The following is a 15,699-nucleotide window of genomic DNA, read 5'->3' as shown; positions in this document are numbered from 1 at the left end:
CTGGATCCTTTTCTATTCCTACCACTTTTGTTCAATCAGACTTCATAATTACTCCTCAGGTCCTGCCTAAGGTTGTGCATCTAATAAGAAGGTGAGCTGGGTTTTCAAATTACCTCATTTGTCTCCAGCTTTTACCTCTACAATCTGTTTTCAACATTATCACCAGAATGATTTCTGCAAATTACACACACTTGATCTTGATGTAATTCCTTAATGGTTCTGAAATTCCTTGCAGAACAATAAGAGCCAATGTTTATTTAACACATTATGGTAGGCACTGTTCTAATTGTTTTACACATATTAACTCATCTAAGCTTTAAAGAATTCTCCTTTTTCTTTCTTTTTTTTTCTGGTACCGGGGATCGAACTCAGGACCTTGCACTTGGGAGGTGGATGCAGCACCACTGAGCTAAATCCTCGGCCCTGCCTCCTTTTTCTTTCAGATGGAGAAATTGAGTCCAGAGAGGTTGAATAACTTTCCCAGATTCACGCAGCAGAGCTTGGACATTTCCACAACACTTTTTTTTTTCCCCCTTGAGACTGAATACTCACTAAGTAGTTCAGGCTGGCTTTGAACTCACTATGTAGCCCAGGGTGGCCTCCAAGCATGATTCCAGAACTTTTCTACCTTTTGCCTCCCCCATCTGTGTGCATCTGCAAAGTCTCTTTAGCTATTTTAGAGAGTTACTTGTCCCTTCGCTGTGCTCCCTCACCTATCCTTGTATCAATCCCTCTCAAGACATCATCAAGTACTAATCATCTCTTCATATACTTGTGTATTTTCCTAAAAACTGAGCTCTTGGAGGTAGGAACTAGGTTGTCATACATAGATGCTCAGTAGCTGTTAAACAAATAAATGAACATTGGCAGTAAGATTCTAGAATTGATCCTGGATTTGGAGATGATCCTCTGTTGTAGAAGCCAAGCTCTCATTTCCTTCCTACTCAGCCACCTCTTGGCCAGTTTCTCAGTGATAGCTGTATTTTCTATTTTTGGACACCAGGGAGCGCCATTAATAACATAGCCCAAACTCAGGAATTTCTAAACTTTTTGGAGCAGATCTGACTCTTGATTGCACTTCTTCCAAAGTTTCTTTTACTTTCTAAATGAAAGCTACTGGTGACCAGAAGCCCTGAGTGTAGAGGAAGGAGAGTTAGGCTGCTGTACAGAACATATATCATTTATTCATTTGCTTAGCAAAATATTATGTACTGGCGAACCTGACCTGTGAGAATATAAAGATGAATGAAAGGCAATCCTTGATGAGCTCAGAGGCTAATGGTGAAGAGAAATATTTATTAGATGATCAAACTCTGCTATATGAATGCTCTAAGGTATAGCAGAAGACTAGAGGGATGACAAGTCAGGAAAGTACCAAAGGCAAGGGTGACTTTGAGGTTTTCTTTTTTCCCCCTAAAACATAACCTCTGGTTCATAACATGTTGTCATCATTGGTTCATGGCATTATGAGCATGGGTGTACAAATATTTGAGGCCCTGCTCTCATTTCTTTTTAATATACCCAGAGGTAGAATTGCTGGATCATTTGGTAGTTCTATTTTTGGTTCCTAGACACCATTTTAACATCACAGGAAATGCAACAGCCTCTGAGAAGTTGAAGCTCTTGGTATGAATTGTTAACCAATCATGGTTTCTTGCCTCTAGGACCCAGGCTTTTTGTACCAAACAGGTTATGCACTCATACCCGAAATAAATCATGTGGTGGTTAAGAGCAAGATGTATTTAAATTGAAAGGAAGTTGTGTTAACCATGCTTTATTTTGCTCTTTGCTTGCGATTTCTCTGATTTTCTTTTCTTTTTTTTGATACTGGGGTTCGAACTTGGGACCTTGGACTTGCAAGGCAGGTGGCAGAACCACTGAGCTAAATTCCTGGTGCTTGTGATTTCTCTTAACTGAATGAGTGCACAGGTTAGGTGGATTAGGCAGAAATGACAAAGTGGTAGCGAGTGATTAATCTGGGCTGCAGATGTGTTTCATGTGGTCTATACAGGGCTTAATTTTATTTCTTAATTAATTAATTTCTGATTTTTTGAGACAGTGTCTCGGTATGTAGTTCAGGCTGGTCTTGAATTTATTATGTAGCCCAGTCTGGCCTCAATTTCTTGGTGATCCTCCTGCCTCATCCTCTTGAGTGCTAGGATTATAGGTATGTGGCACCATGCCCCAATATACAGGGTTTTAAATTGTATTTATTTTTGTGGTGCTGGAGAGCAAACCCAGGCCTTGATGAATGCAAAGCATGAGGTCTACCACTGAGCTATATCCCCAGCCATGGGTTTTATACTTTTATTTTTAACTTTAATTTAATTTAGTTTTTCTTGCTGTGTTGCTCAGGTTGCCCTTGAACTCATCATCCTCTTGCCTCAGCCTCCCAAGTAGAATTACAGGCATGCATCACCGTGCTGGTTTGGGTCTTATACTTTTAAAGTTAATTGCACAATTGTAAAAAAGGAATATGTCACTGGGCATATTCTGAACCCTACCTTGGCAATTCAGTGAGACACTGTCTTGAAAAGGGAGTGGGGTAGGGATGTAGCTCAATGCAAAGGCTCTAGGTTCAATTTCCAATACCAAAAATAAAAAGTCATGTTATGTAAAAGTCCAGATTTCTGAGCTGGGCATGGTGGTGCACATAATGCAAGCTCTCAGAGGCTGTGGCAGGGGAATCACTGTAAGTTTGAGGTCAACCTGGGCTACATAGTGAAGCTGAACTACATAGCAGGCACCTGTCTCAAAAAACCAAAATAAATAAGTGTCTAGATGTCTGTTTTCTAACGACTGTCAGTATTGGCCCACCCTGGCTGCTTTCCAGTCCAAAGTTGCCACCACTCCCTATCACTCATCTACCTACTTCTCTCAATCATATCACCTGCTTACTGGCTTTGCCATTTGGGTTTAATAGCTGCTGGCTCAGAGGATAGGTCTCCTGGGTCTTAGGTCACGGAGAGGTCTGACTTCTGTTCTGGGAAATTTTCCAGCACATAGCAGTTAATAAGTATTTGGTTGATCAAGTGAACTATCTCTTGTCAACCAGCTTTTTCTGAGCCCCCTCTCTGTGTAGGGTCATAGAGACAAATGAACTCTGAAAGCTGACAATCACAAATTTGGGGAGGGACAGACATACTATGATACAACTCTAGCCACAGACTGATTCTGATGAGGTGGTTTGGGTAGGAGTTTCTTTTTTTTTCTTTTGAGGCAAGATCTTGCTTTGTAGTTCAGACTGGCCCTGAACTGAACTCACTATGCAGCCCAAGCTGACCTTGAACTTGAGGCGATCTTCCTGCCTCAGCCTCCAGAGTGCTGGGATCACAGGCATGTGCCACCGTACCTGGCTTGGGTAGGAGTTTCTGAGGAGTCATTGAACCATGTCTGGAGGAAGGAAAGGCCAGGTCCATAAACAGCCAGGTGCAGGGAAAAGCTTTTGAGGCAGAAGCAATAGCAGATACAAAGGTTGCTGAAAGTTTGGTTATGTTTGGGGAATTTAGGGAAGACCATGGGCTGGGAGTGTAGGTCAGTGATGAGTGCTTGCCTAGCTTGCCCGAGGCCCTGGGTTCAGCAATGCAAGCAAGAGACAGAAGGCCAGTGTGATAGGAGCTTAATAGAATGGGGAGAGTGGTAGTAGATGACGTTAGATGTATATTTTTATATCAACAGCCTAACCCTTAAGCCAAGCAGCTGTTGGGCAAATCCGCATTCTGGTCTTCAAAGAGCTTGCTCAGAACAGGAGCTGGTTTAGCACTGTCAGTCAGAGGAGCGACTGGGCCTAATCCTTTCTCCTGCCTTTGGTGCCAAGGACAGGGTAGGGCACAGAGGTTTCAGTAAAGAGTCGCTGACGGTATGCACGAGAAGAGAACAGGAAGTGCAGGCTTTGTTGAAGGAGGGCCAGGCGCGGCTCTTTCTTCACGGGGACACTCATTCTCACGTCGCTGTCACCTCCTCCAACCGACTCACAGAGCTGGAAGAGTTAGATGCAGGGAGGGACCCCATGCACCCTGACCGCAGAAACCTCCAGGAGGTGGGGGGTTGAGGGGCAGGTAACACAACGGGCTGTGAGAGCTAAGCGAGGGCCTCCGATAGCCTGGAGGAAAGGGGAGGATGGGGTCAGAAGGGAGATGGACTTTTAGTCCAGACTCAAGGTATGTGTAGGACAATTTAGTCTAAAGTGGTCTGGACAGTTTATTTTACTTTCTGGCATAATTTCCTCTGAAAACATTTTCAGCCCTAATGGACCTCCTCCGGGGCGGGCCCGGGTTTCACTCCCCAACCCTCTGCAAAGGGGCAGGGCCTCGCAGGAGATCGTCGCTGCTGCAGTACCCGGGTTTGCTCACCAGGGGCCGCTGCGCACGGGCGACGGAGCGCGCGGATTCCCAAGCCGCAGAGAGGCGGAAGCCGATTGGCTGTGAGGCACGGAGGGAGGGCGGAGCCTGGGAGACTAGTTGGGAGTAGGGGGCTGGGCTCGCGCCCCCAGGCCAAACCTGGCCAGGCCGCTGACGCCTGAGGTGGCTTCCGGGAGGCTATCGCGGTGCTGGGGCCTTTGTCCAGGCTGACACCAGAACAGAGCAGGGCAGAGTAGAGCAGCACGTGGCCCGGAGACTCAGGCTGGGTAGCTGCTGTCGCTGTTACCAACGCCGCCGCAGGCCTGGGTTACCTGAGCAACTGTGTGTCAGGCGCCAGCCAGCGGGCGGGCCCTTAGCGGGGGAGATTCTGTGGGAAAGGGGAGGCTGGAACTTGATCCTCGGTGCGGGACGGGGTCCGGCGAGGACGAGCGCGGGCCTGGGGGCCAGAAGACCCCGCCGGGGTGGAGGGTCCCGGCCAGCGGTCCCCAACAGGTTATTCCGGGAGCCGCGCGGTCGCCGGGGCTGGCCCGGGCAGCGCGGGGGGCCGGGCGCTGGGCGGGCCCGCGGGAGGAGAGCACGCCCCGTCGCCCCGCCCGCCCCGGCCCGCCCCGCGCGCTCGCCAGCTGCTGTCCCGGGCCTGGCCCGCGAGCGGACGCCTGCTGGACTAGGGCACTGCCGGCCTCCTGGGCACGAGACTGGACGAGGGCGCTGGCCTCTGCCCGGGAGGCTTAGGATCGCGGAGACGCCGGGACCCGTTGGGGCCTGCGAGTTGCTCGCTCTCGCCGGGCTTCTGCTTGCCCTCCTCCTCCTCCTCGGCGGGGCGAGGTCAGGTGCCCTCCTTCTCTCCTCCCTTCGCTCCCTCCCCCACCTCTGCCCGCGGGAGATCCTGCCCGCCTCCTCCTGCAGGGGTGTAGCCGGCTGCGGAGCTGACAGCGGCCCCGCAGCCACCCTGGCCAAACTCTCCGGAAGCGGCCCGAGCTCAGGCCGCTGCAGCCCGGGAGGACCCACTTTGCACCGGAGGGGCTGGGCATCTTCCCGCGCCCAAACTTGGAGTACTTGACCTTTGGCTGCCGGAGGAGGCAAGCCCGCAGGTGGCTGGACAGCTGCGGCGCCCGGAGGGCATCTTGCCTGAGGACCTTCGTGCTCCCGGCTTTGCCTCTGGGATCCCAAGGTGCCCACCTCAGGCGCATGTTGACTGAGACCTAGAGTCATGGATGTGTGTGCCCGTCTTGTTCTGTGGCTCCTCTGGGGGTTCCTCCTGCATCAGGGCCAGAGTCTTAGCCACAGTCATAGCGAGAAGGCGACAGGAGCCGGCTCCGGGGCTACTTCGGAGGAGTCCACTGCGGCAGGTATGGTCTTGCTGGGGGCTAGATTGAGCGGGGAGGGGCCTTTTGACTCAGAACTGAGCGGCTTGAAGTGGGCAAATCAATCTAGGTTTGTACACATGAGGTTGGTGGAGAATCCACACGTGGTACTGTCTAGTCCCAGGTGTCCAAGTTCTTTCTGTTTTGGAGTCATGGTTATTATTTCTAGCTCTCCTGAACAACTGTCCTCATCCCTCCTTAGGATGTCTTTTCTTGGGGCACCTTGACCTTTCAGATCAGCAAGGCAGTACCCCATCTCAGAACTTCTCTGGAAGAAGGCTTGCGCAGATAAGTCCATTGCTTTTTGCCAGGTTCAGGGCTTGGCAGCAAAGAGGGAGTTGAGGCCACTTGGACTGGGCAGGGAAAATCAGGGCTGGGCTAGCTCTATGGCCTGATAGCCTGGCGTTCAGGTGTGCCTTTCTATTCCAACCACCGTGAGAACCCTAGTCCCTCCCTTCCTTTAGGTAATTTGCTGTCTCCTAGCTGTACCTATTTGAAGTATGAAGGCAAGCCTGTAGATGGACTCTTGTTTGCCAGTAGGGAGCTAAGTGGCCTCTTCTTGACACTGATGTGATATAATTCCTGGGAGCACTTGTTGACTTATTCTGTTTCTTCTGACTGATGAGGGTAGGGATTCCATGTCATTCATATATATATATATATATATATTTTTTTTTTTTTTTTTAAATTCTGTCTTGGTTTTTCCTATGCACTTGTGGAGTCTTGTCAGGTAGCAGGAGTCCCAGTGTACTATTGCAGTAGAAAGGAACACCTTTTTTACATAAAGCTTAGGAGGAGATCAGTTTTCGTTTCCCATTTTTCTCGTTTTGTCATTTTGATCTACCCAAAGCTGTGGTCTGAAGAAGGGGAACGTTTATAGTTGACTTGTTCTGAGGATAAATAAGCTCAAATGAGAGGATGGTTTATTGGGCACTTATTGACGCAAATTGGAAAAGGAAATATAGGTCATGGTGGTTGAGAGTTTCATGGTTAGATCCAGAGGCTGGTATTAGTAGTAGATCTTTTCTTGGGCAACCCCCTTTCTTCACTTGCCTGAGTGTTATTTCAGATGCCCTAAACTAGCTGTAAATTAGGCTAGTGCTGCCATTTATAGAAGTATGGTAGCCTGGTTTTTGCTTTAAAGATAGGTCCTTCTTAGCCTGGTATAATGGCACAGTCTATAAACCTACCACTCTGGGAGCCTGAGGCAGGAGGATCTAAGTCTGAGCCCAGCCATGTCAACTTAGTGGTTTAGCAAGACCCTGTCTCAAAATAAAAAATAAAAAATAGTGTAGAGATATAGCTTAGTATAAAGGCCCTGGGTTCAATCTCCAGTATCCCCTCCCCCCAAAAAAAGGTCTTCTTGCAAATTAATCCTGATTCTCCATAGGAAATTTCCCTGGCTCCTGGGGATGTAAAAAGAATTAACACGTGTATGTTCATGTACCAATTCCTCATACTGAATATAATAATTATGTACTGCAAACATCTAGTAAAAATAAAAAATTAAAAAAAAAAGATTGGCTTTCATTGGACTGTGAAAGGAAAGTCTGGTTGAACTATAAAGTAGACCTAAGGTGCATCTTTGATGTCCCAGTGACATCCCTGTTTATAATTGATAATGTCTTCCTCCTTGGCCCCAGGGTTAAAATATAAGTGCCTGTTGTGAAGTGAGTATTTTTTTTTTGGTACTGGGGGTCGAACTCGGGACTTGGCACTTGTGCGGCAGGTGCTGGAACCACTGAGCTAAATCGCTGGCCCTGAAGTACTTTTATGAGTAGTTTGAGACAGGGTCTCGCTATGTAGTTCAGGCTGCCCTCGAACTCACAGTGATCCTCTTGCCTCAGTCTCCTGAGTGCTAGGATTACAGGCATGTGCTACCATGCCTGGTGAAATGAGTTTTTTGAGAGAGAATGTTCTATATTTTAGACACAAGGTGAAGGGATAAAGTTTTGAGTTTTAGGCATTAGCTAGCTCTCAAGATGTTTTTGTTTTTGTGGGGTTTTGTCCCACTGAGGTATTCTAGCCTCTTATAGGACCACCTCGTGATGTGAGCTTATGGAGAGCTATCCACATAATGTATTTCAGAGACATAGTTATGACTATACCCCCAAAGCCTCTGTTTTGGCCTTTTCTTCTCTTCACATCAGAAATTGTTTTCTGTTCTCATAATAATAGTGCATCTAGGAATAAAAGCCTCAAAAAGAAAGAGAGAGGGCCAGGGATTTAGCTCAGTGGTTCTGTCGCCTACCTTGCAAGCACAAGGACCCAAGTTCGATCCCCGGTACCAAAAAAAACAAAAAACAAAAACAAAACAGAGAGAGAGAGAGAGAGAGATCCTAGATACTGTGAATGACTATGGTTTTTAGGAATGTGAGTGTTCCAGCACCATTGTTCTCTTAGTTTCTCTCCTTAGATTTGTCTGAGACTTTATCTCTGACTCAGTGACTTATTTTTGCAAAGAGGTAGCTTATAGGTGGGGCTCTGCCAGAGTTGGGTGAGAAACTTTGTCTGTAACCAGGAACCCTGCCTTTCCAGCCCCTCTGAATCCCCAGAAAACAGGGAATTTTACCTGCTTTTTTTATTGTTGTTTTATGAGCCATAGTCTCACTATGTAGTTCAGGCTGGCCTTGAACTTGTAGTGATCCTCTTGCTTCAGCCTCCTGAGTGCTGAGGTTACAGGCATGCATCACCATACTCGGCTCTGACTTGCTTTTATTTTTATTTATTTATTTTTTTGCTTAAATTCTTTTATTGGTACATTTTAGGTATACAATATGTTTACATTTATCTTTGGGTACTTGTACCTGCACATGATGTATCTTGGTTCTTATTTTTTCCCCATTCCCTGTGCTCCCTTCCCTATTTACAAAGACTTTGTTTCCCTTTTTTCCTTTTCTCATAATTTTTCTTTTCCCTTCTTTCCTTTCCCCTTCCCTTCCATTTCCCCTACCCCTTTGGACCTTTTCTTCCTATTTCAAATTATAAATTATTCATTGTAATCATTTTAATTCTTATTTACAATTTCAGTTTCTCACACTAGAGAAACTATTCAGTATTTACACGTGTGTCCTATTTATTTCACTTAAGAGTACAGCCTCAATATGCATCCATTTAGCTATAAATGTCTCTAGTTTCTCATTCTTTATGGCTGAGTAGTACTCCATTTTATAAAAAAACCCCACATCTTCTTTATCCAGTTTCCAGTTGATGGGAACTTGGGCTGTTTCCAAGCTTTAGCTGTTATGAACTGTGCCGCTATAAACATGGGTGCACATATATCGCTGTCTGACTTGCTTTTAAAACTACCACTTTTCTAAGTCAGATTCAACATATCTAATGAATCTGTGTGTTCTTGACAATTTATATATTACAATCACACAGCTGTTTTTCCTATAAAGTCTCACAATAATCCTCCTAGAATGCAGGGCAGGATACTACATCCTGTTGTTATGGGTGAAGAAACTGGGTCCTGTGTTTGGTCTTATTAACAGGTCTTCTGATGCTTAAGTCCTAGACTTATTCCATTTTTCTCAGGTCCTATCCTGTTAAAGGAGTGCCTGGTGGGGCCAGAGAATGTTGCTCTCCTTCTGGCATTTAAGCAGGCTCTGGTGACTCTGTAGCTGAGATCCAAAAAGCTACTTATATCTCTTCTGGAGAGTATATTGAAGGGGCCCAGATAATTTAATTTAGAGTGTATGCACTCATATGTCTCTTTTTAGACAGTTATAAGATTTGATTTTGAAGTTTTAGTTAAAATGCTTATGCCTTTCCCATGCATACACTAAACACTATTAAAATCCTGACCCTGCAATGAAGGCAGGTGTTCTATTAGAAGGTTTTCTTTTTGGGCAGTGGGGAGCCCATCCTTGTTGCTTTGGGTTTTTTAATACTTGTGCACCAGTCATGCTAAGTCACTTTCTCAGTAAAGGTCTGCCTGGATGTACTGCTCTGGGGTCTGCATTTCTAACTTTTTTTTTGAGACAGGGTCTCACTATGTAGTTCAGACTGGCCTTGAACTCATTATGTAGCCCAGGCTGGCCTTGAACTGTCGGCAATCCTCTTGCCTCAGCCTCCTGAGTGCTGGGACTAAGGGTTATGCCACCACTCCTGCATTTCTGAAGATGGGTTGAAACAATACTTGGAATCTCCCTTAGTCTGTAGGCTCATTGCTTCCAGAAACTCAGAAGTGTTTTCTGTAGAGTATGTGTGAATGACCTCAGTGGCTGTCACTGTTGGAAGTATTAAGGATCTCTAATCAGGAACTGTGGTTTGGTTCAGTATCACAAGAATAGGGCCTTGGAGGATAGGTATCTAAACACTGTGTAGAGTGCAGGCTAGCTTCTCAATCAAGCCTTGATGGAGTGGCAAGCCAGAGCCCTGCCTGCCCACTCAGCTAGTTGTTGCTGCCTCCAAGTCTATAAATGGCCTGGCCATCTTGGTAGCTATGCTAATTTTAGCTGAGGGTGGCTCCCCACACTGAGGCCAAGAACAGGTGGGTGGGGCTTGGCTGAAGCCAATACTGGGGGGTTGGGGAGAGGGACACAGGAATCCTGGGCCATCATCTGCTTCCAGGCCTCAGCTTTGACAATCACCTTTAGCTAGGTTAATTGATTCAGTAAATATCAAACCGTGCCAGCTCATGTGCTGTTTATCCAACAAGTATTTGAGTGACTGCTCTGGGCCAGGTACCATGTATGTTTTCTGTGAGGATTTAAGGATGAACAAAATAGACATTTTCCCTCCTTCAGAAAAGTTATAGTCTTGTTAGAAAATCAGAAAATGAATATGAAAGTAAATAATATTATTTTGTGGTAAATGGCCTGGAAGGAAACATAAACAGAAGGCTCAGGGAAATGAAAAGGGAACAGAGATCTAGTTAAAGTTGGAGCTCAGTGTTTAATAGGGCAGATTAATACAATAATATTAACAATAATTTTGTTAATAGTGGCAGGCACTATTATAAACATTTTATTCATTTAATTCTTACAGTCATTAAGGAGAACCAGAGTTTGAATTCAGTCAGTCTGATTCTTTTCCTTACCTCTACCTCAGCCACTAAGGTATACACTTTCTCAAAACTTTGTGATAAATGCTGTAATGAAGGTATTGTATTCTTGGTACCAAAAGAAAAAAAAATAAAGGTATTGTGTATATTTACAGAAAGCTGTAGGAAGCCCAGGGGAACAAGTGACTAACCTTGCCTGGGAGACCTGGGGGAGGCTTTACATTTTCCCCCATAATTGTTCTCAGAGCTTGGGGAGATGAAAGTGCCTGCTAATTTGAAAGTTAAGAAATGGAAACAGCTGTTAGTTAGATTAACCCATTGATTTTTACATATAAGGAAACTGATACCCAAAGATACATTAAATAGAAGTTTCATAGTAGATTATTAGCAGAAAACTAGACTAGAATATTTGAGTCAGATAGTATAGGTGGAGAGAAATCTGTATGGGGTAGCTAGGCCAAGGAGCCCTCCCTGGAAAAAGGATTGGATGGACGGAGATGAGAATCAGGAGACAGTATCTGACTTTGGGGAGGTTGGAGGAAAGGGGATATTGTAGATGTATGGTTACCAGTGTGAACACATGGGCCCTCAGTATTTGGTGGCAGGAAGATAACTAGGCAGAGTTGCTTTTTCGTTGGCCAGTCACCTCACCTGAGTACCCGTAGATAGGAAGACTACTGTCATGTCTGATCTAGTGGTGGTTCTAATAATTACTATAATTTTGAAGAAGTGACAAATGTAAATAATATTTTGAGATGTCAATAACAATGTAGTGTGGTATGATAAATATTTGTAACATCCCCCGCCCCTTACTGGTGATTGAACCCAGGGGCTCACCTGTATTAAACAAGTGCTCTACCAGTGAGCTATACCCTCAACCCCAAAACACCCATGATTTTTTCCCCCAGATTATAGCTAGGGCCTTTGCACTTACCTACATCCCCAGCCCTTTTTAATTTTTAAATTTTGAGATAGGGTCTAAGCTGCTAAATTGTGCAGGTGAGGCTTGAACTTGACAAAAATCACAGATACAGCTAATGATACAGTGTTGTGGTTGGCTGCATAATTTTCAATAAGAGAATATTAAAAATGAAGATAGAATTTTTCCCCCCAAATTCACAGGCCTCTGAATTGTACTCATGGGCTGCTTAGGGACCTAGGCCTTCATGTTGAGAACATCTTGGAATGTTCTTGGAACAGCTGGACTTGGTGACACAGGCCTGTACTCTGGAGGCTGAGGCAGGCAGATTGCCTTGAGTTCGAGGCCAGCCTGGGCTACATAGTGAGTTCAAGGTGAGCCTGAACTGTATAGTAAGACCCTGTCTCAAAAAACTAAACCAGGGCCAGGGATTTAGCTCAGTGGTTCTGGTGCCTGTCTCGAAAGTGCAAGGTCCTGAGTTTGATCCCAGTACCCAAACAAACAAACAAACTAAACCAAAGCAAACCAAAAAGCACCTTTTTTTTTTTTTTTTTTTAAGTTGAGTGTGGTGGCACACGCCTGTTATGCCAGCATTCAGGAGGCTGAGGCAGGAGGATTGCCATGAGTTCAAGGCTAGCCTAGGCTACACAGTAAATTCAGGGCCAACCCAAATTACACAGCAAGACCGTGTCTCAAAAGCAAACTTACATACAAACAAAACAAAACAATAACCAAAAATACTTTGTTTTTGGCAAGAAAGGATTGAGGTCTTCTTGAGGAAACTGGTTTCCTAGGTCTCCATAGGACTTGGGTTCCAGCCCCAAGGGGTCCTTTTGGTTTCCTCCTGGGTGGCCTTTGAGATACATTGCTGAGTGGCTTTGTGGGTATGCTGATAGTACACTTTCCTCTGTGGGAAGCAGAAACCCAGCTGTTGTCTGTCAGGCTTTTAGGGAGAGAAAAAGATATCGAATTAGGCCCACAATAGAGTTTTAAAAAATGCTGATTAAAAAAAATCATGAAATATTAAGATATGTAACAAAGTATAAGAATAATACATTGAGTACCCATGTACCCACAGCATGGTTGAAGAAATGAAATAATAACAATACGGAGCTTTCTTTATTACCCCAAGGAAACTTTGTATATATTTCTAGCATAACACATAGTACATTTATATATTTGCTCTCTCACAAGTATAAGACCTTTGTGGAGGAGGGGAGGAGCGGTTGTAGTTTATCTTGGTTTTTATTGTGCCCAGCCTAACCTCTGTTAAAGTTTGTTATAAAAGCTGGAGCCAGGGCCTCTTCGAATAGATTCTATTTTCTCTCTTTCTTTTGAGCTTTCTTATGTGCTTTGGTATACATTCCAGGCCTTTCCTCAACCTTTGGAGGTATTACCTACTCACCCATGGCACTATGTATTATACTTAACTCAAATTTAGGTCTTTTTAAATTTAAAAAAATTTTTTTTATTTTTTATTCTTTTTGAGGTTTCCCCAAAATGCTTTATTAAGACAAAGGTGGGGGAGGGGCAGGGAAGGATCGTTCATCCCAGGGACTGAAGCCCCCCCCACCCTGCAGCCACCCGGCCGGTTCAGTGCACTGTAGGGAGGGTGTCCTGGACTCCAGGCAGAAAGAACTGCAGGGCCAAGAGCAGGCAGGGTCCGCGTCGCTTTCCTCACGCAGCATTAGGTCTTTTTTTAATCCCATTTCAATCTTTTATTTAACTTCACTTTTGCCTTTTTTTTTTTTTTTTTTTTTTTGGTGCTGGGGATCAAACTCAGGACCTTGCGTTAGCAAGCCAGCTGAGATGCCACTGAGAGCTAAATCCCTGGTCCTACTTTTGCCCATTTTAAAGATGAAGTGCTTATAAACGAGAATTTTTGTTCAAGGTCGCATGGCTAAAAAATTGACCAAATCACAATTATAACTCTTGAGAGCTGTGTACTAAGCTCATGCAGTTTTTAATCAAAACACATTACCTGTCTCACGTTTAAATACCACATTGTTTCTCTGGTGTGAGAAACTGAATGCGGCCATAAGGACTGAGGTGTATAATGGATGTTGGGAAATGGGAAGAAAGTGTTCAAATGGGAAGGGGAGCAAGGGAGGAGGCGGGGAGAAAGGAAGGAAGGGACAAGAAAAAAGTGAAAATAGAAGGCAAAAATGGAAACAAAGCTTTTGTACATAGGGAGGGGAGGGGGCTTGAGGGGGGAGAATGGGATAAAACAAAATAAAATTTGTTAAAAAACACATTACCTGTTTGTAGATTCCAAAGAGGGGGGATGCCTGGCTGATAGGGTGCTCAGACTCAATGCCTCCATTGTCTGGCCATTGCTGTATCAACAAGGTGTTTGAATAGTATAGCTGCCTGTTAAAAAGCTGTGCTGCTCTGGAAGGTAGTGGAATCTAGCTTGTTAACAGCCATGCTATGGGAGTTTTCTGTGTATGGGCTTGCCTTTTTTACTATACCAGAAGCTCCTAAAAGATTAGGGCAGCAGATGTTCAACTTTTTACACTTGATCTTAGCCAAAAGGCTGAGAAGCGATGATGTTCAACTTTTTACTCCTGTTCCTAGCACAAGGCTTGGCATGTGGCATACTTTTTTTTTTTGGTGCCGGGGATTGAGCTCAGGTCCTTGCACTTTCGAGGCAGGCAGCAGAACCACTGAGCTAAATCCCCGGCTCTGTAACATACTTTTTATACTATAGAGTTTGTAGAACCAAGTTGAACTGGATTTATTGTCTAATTCTAATGTAGTTTACTAGGCACCTGTTATGGCTTGTGTTTAGATGTCCCTCCAAAGCCTCATGTAGTCACAGAGGTGGATGAATCTAGAGTGTGTGATTGATTCATGGTGCAATGCTAGGATTAAGGGTACTAGGCTTAAGGTGAGTGATTACTACATCAGTCTACTGATTGGTTTGGTACCACCCTAATCCCAGTAGTTTGGATACAATATAAGGGACAGAAAGAGGCTTGTCTTGTCAATGCTTGGTTGCTTGCTTTCCTACCTTCTGGCTGCCGTAAACTGTTTCTCCTCTGTGATGCCCCTCTGCCATGTGCCACCCTGCCATGGAGCCAGTTAATTATGAACTGAAACCTCTACAAACTGTGAGCTAAATAAACCTTTCCTCTCTTAACTTGTGGGTGTTGGGTATTTTGTCTTAGCAACGAGAAAAGTAACTAAATCAGCACCTGATTGAAGCTGAAGAATATTTTCCTTGGAAAGAGGTTTAAAAAATAAGCTTTATTTGTTTAGAAAGTTTATTCTTCCAGCTTTTTCTTTTACTTTTCTTTTTTCTTTCTTTCTTTTTTTTTTTGGTACTGGGGATTGAACTCAGGACCTTGTGCCTTCGAGGCAGGTGGTGGAACCACTGAGCTAAATTCCCAGCCCTCTTTTTTTTTTTGAGACAGAGTCTTGTCTTGCTATTCCAAACTGGCTTTGAACTCTATGTAGCCCAAGTTGGCCTCAAACTCATAGCAATCTTCCTGCCTCAGCCTCCCAGATGCCAGGATTAGAAGCGTGTACCAACAAACCCGGCTTGTAGGATTTTAAAGAGGTCAGATTCTTTATCATTGTAATTCTGTAAGAGAAAGCAGTTAAAGGTAGCTAGGAAAGAGGTTAATTCCATGAAAGACCTGTGCATAGTGGGGAAGAGAAAAGAGTTGAGAAATGAGCGAAGGGGTTGGATAGAAGCCGAGCCATAAAATGTCACGATTGGCTTTGGTTTGCAGGAGCCTGAGTTGGCCACAGCCATGAGACTTAAATATCTGGATTTAGGGGAGCTTTAAGAGTTCCAGTCCCTTTGCTTACAAACCGTGCACCTATTGGAGGGTAACTCACCTCATCTCTCTCAGCCTTAGTTTTTTTTTTTTTTTTCTGAGATCTGCACTTTACTGGGAACCTGGAGGACGAGGATATGGGGCAGGGCACCCAGCACAGGGGTCCGTGGCGCCGCAGGTGTCTCCTGGTCTCACGTGTTCACCACCGGTTGGCGCCGTCTGGCAGCCACCGCACCCGATGCTCGATGAGCCAATGAGCAAC

At 44.9% G+C, this 15,699-nt stretch overlaps 1 protein-coding gene across 3 annotated transcripts in view; it reads left to right on the top strand.

The window, feature by feature from the left end:
• Window positions 1-4,926: 4,926 nt before the first annotated feature.
• Window positions 4,927-15,699, top strand: part of Stim1 (stromal interaction molecule 1) — a 232,239-nt gene continuing 221,466 nt past the window's right edge. For all 3 annotated transcript variants that reach the window (XM_004863332.4, XM_004863333.4, XM_013064988.3), the window contains exon 1: window positions 4,927-5,710. In XM_004863332.4, coding sequence (XP_004863389.1) covers window positions 5,572-5,710 — 139 coding nt within the window. In that variant the 5' untranslated portion in view covers window positions 4,927-5,571. The remainder of the gene's footprint in view (window positions 5,711-15,699) is intronic.

Source organism: Heterocephalus glaber, unplaced genomic scaffold (assembly GCF_053883595.1).
Source record: "Heterocephalus glaber isolate CG9 unplaced genomic scaffold, H.glaber_assembly_v1.0 deba00001428, whole genome shotgun sequence".
Classification (NCBI taxonomy): Eukaryota; Metazoa; Chordata; class Mammalia; order Rodentia; family Bathyergidae; genus Heterocephalus; species Heterocephalus glaber.
The sequence above is the reverse complement of the archived record's forward strand: the minus strand, read 5'-3'. Positions and strand labels throughout refer to the sequence as shown.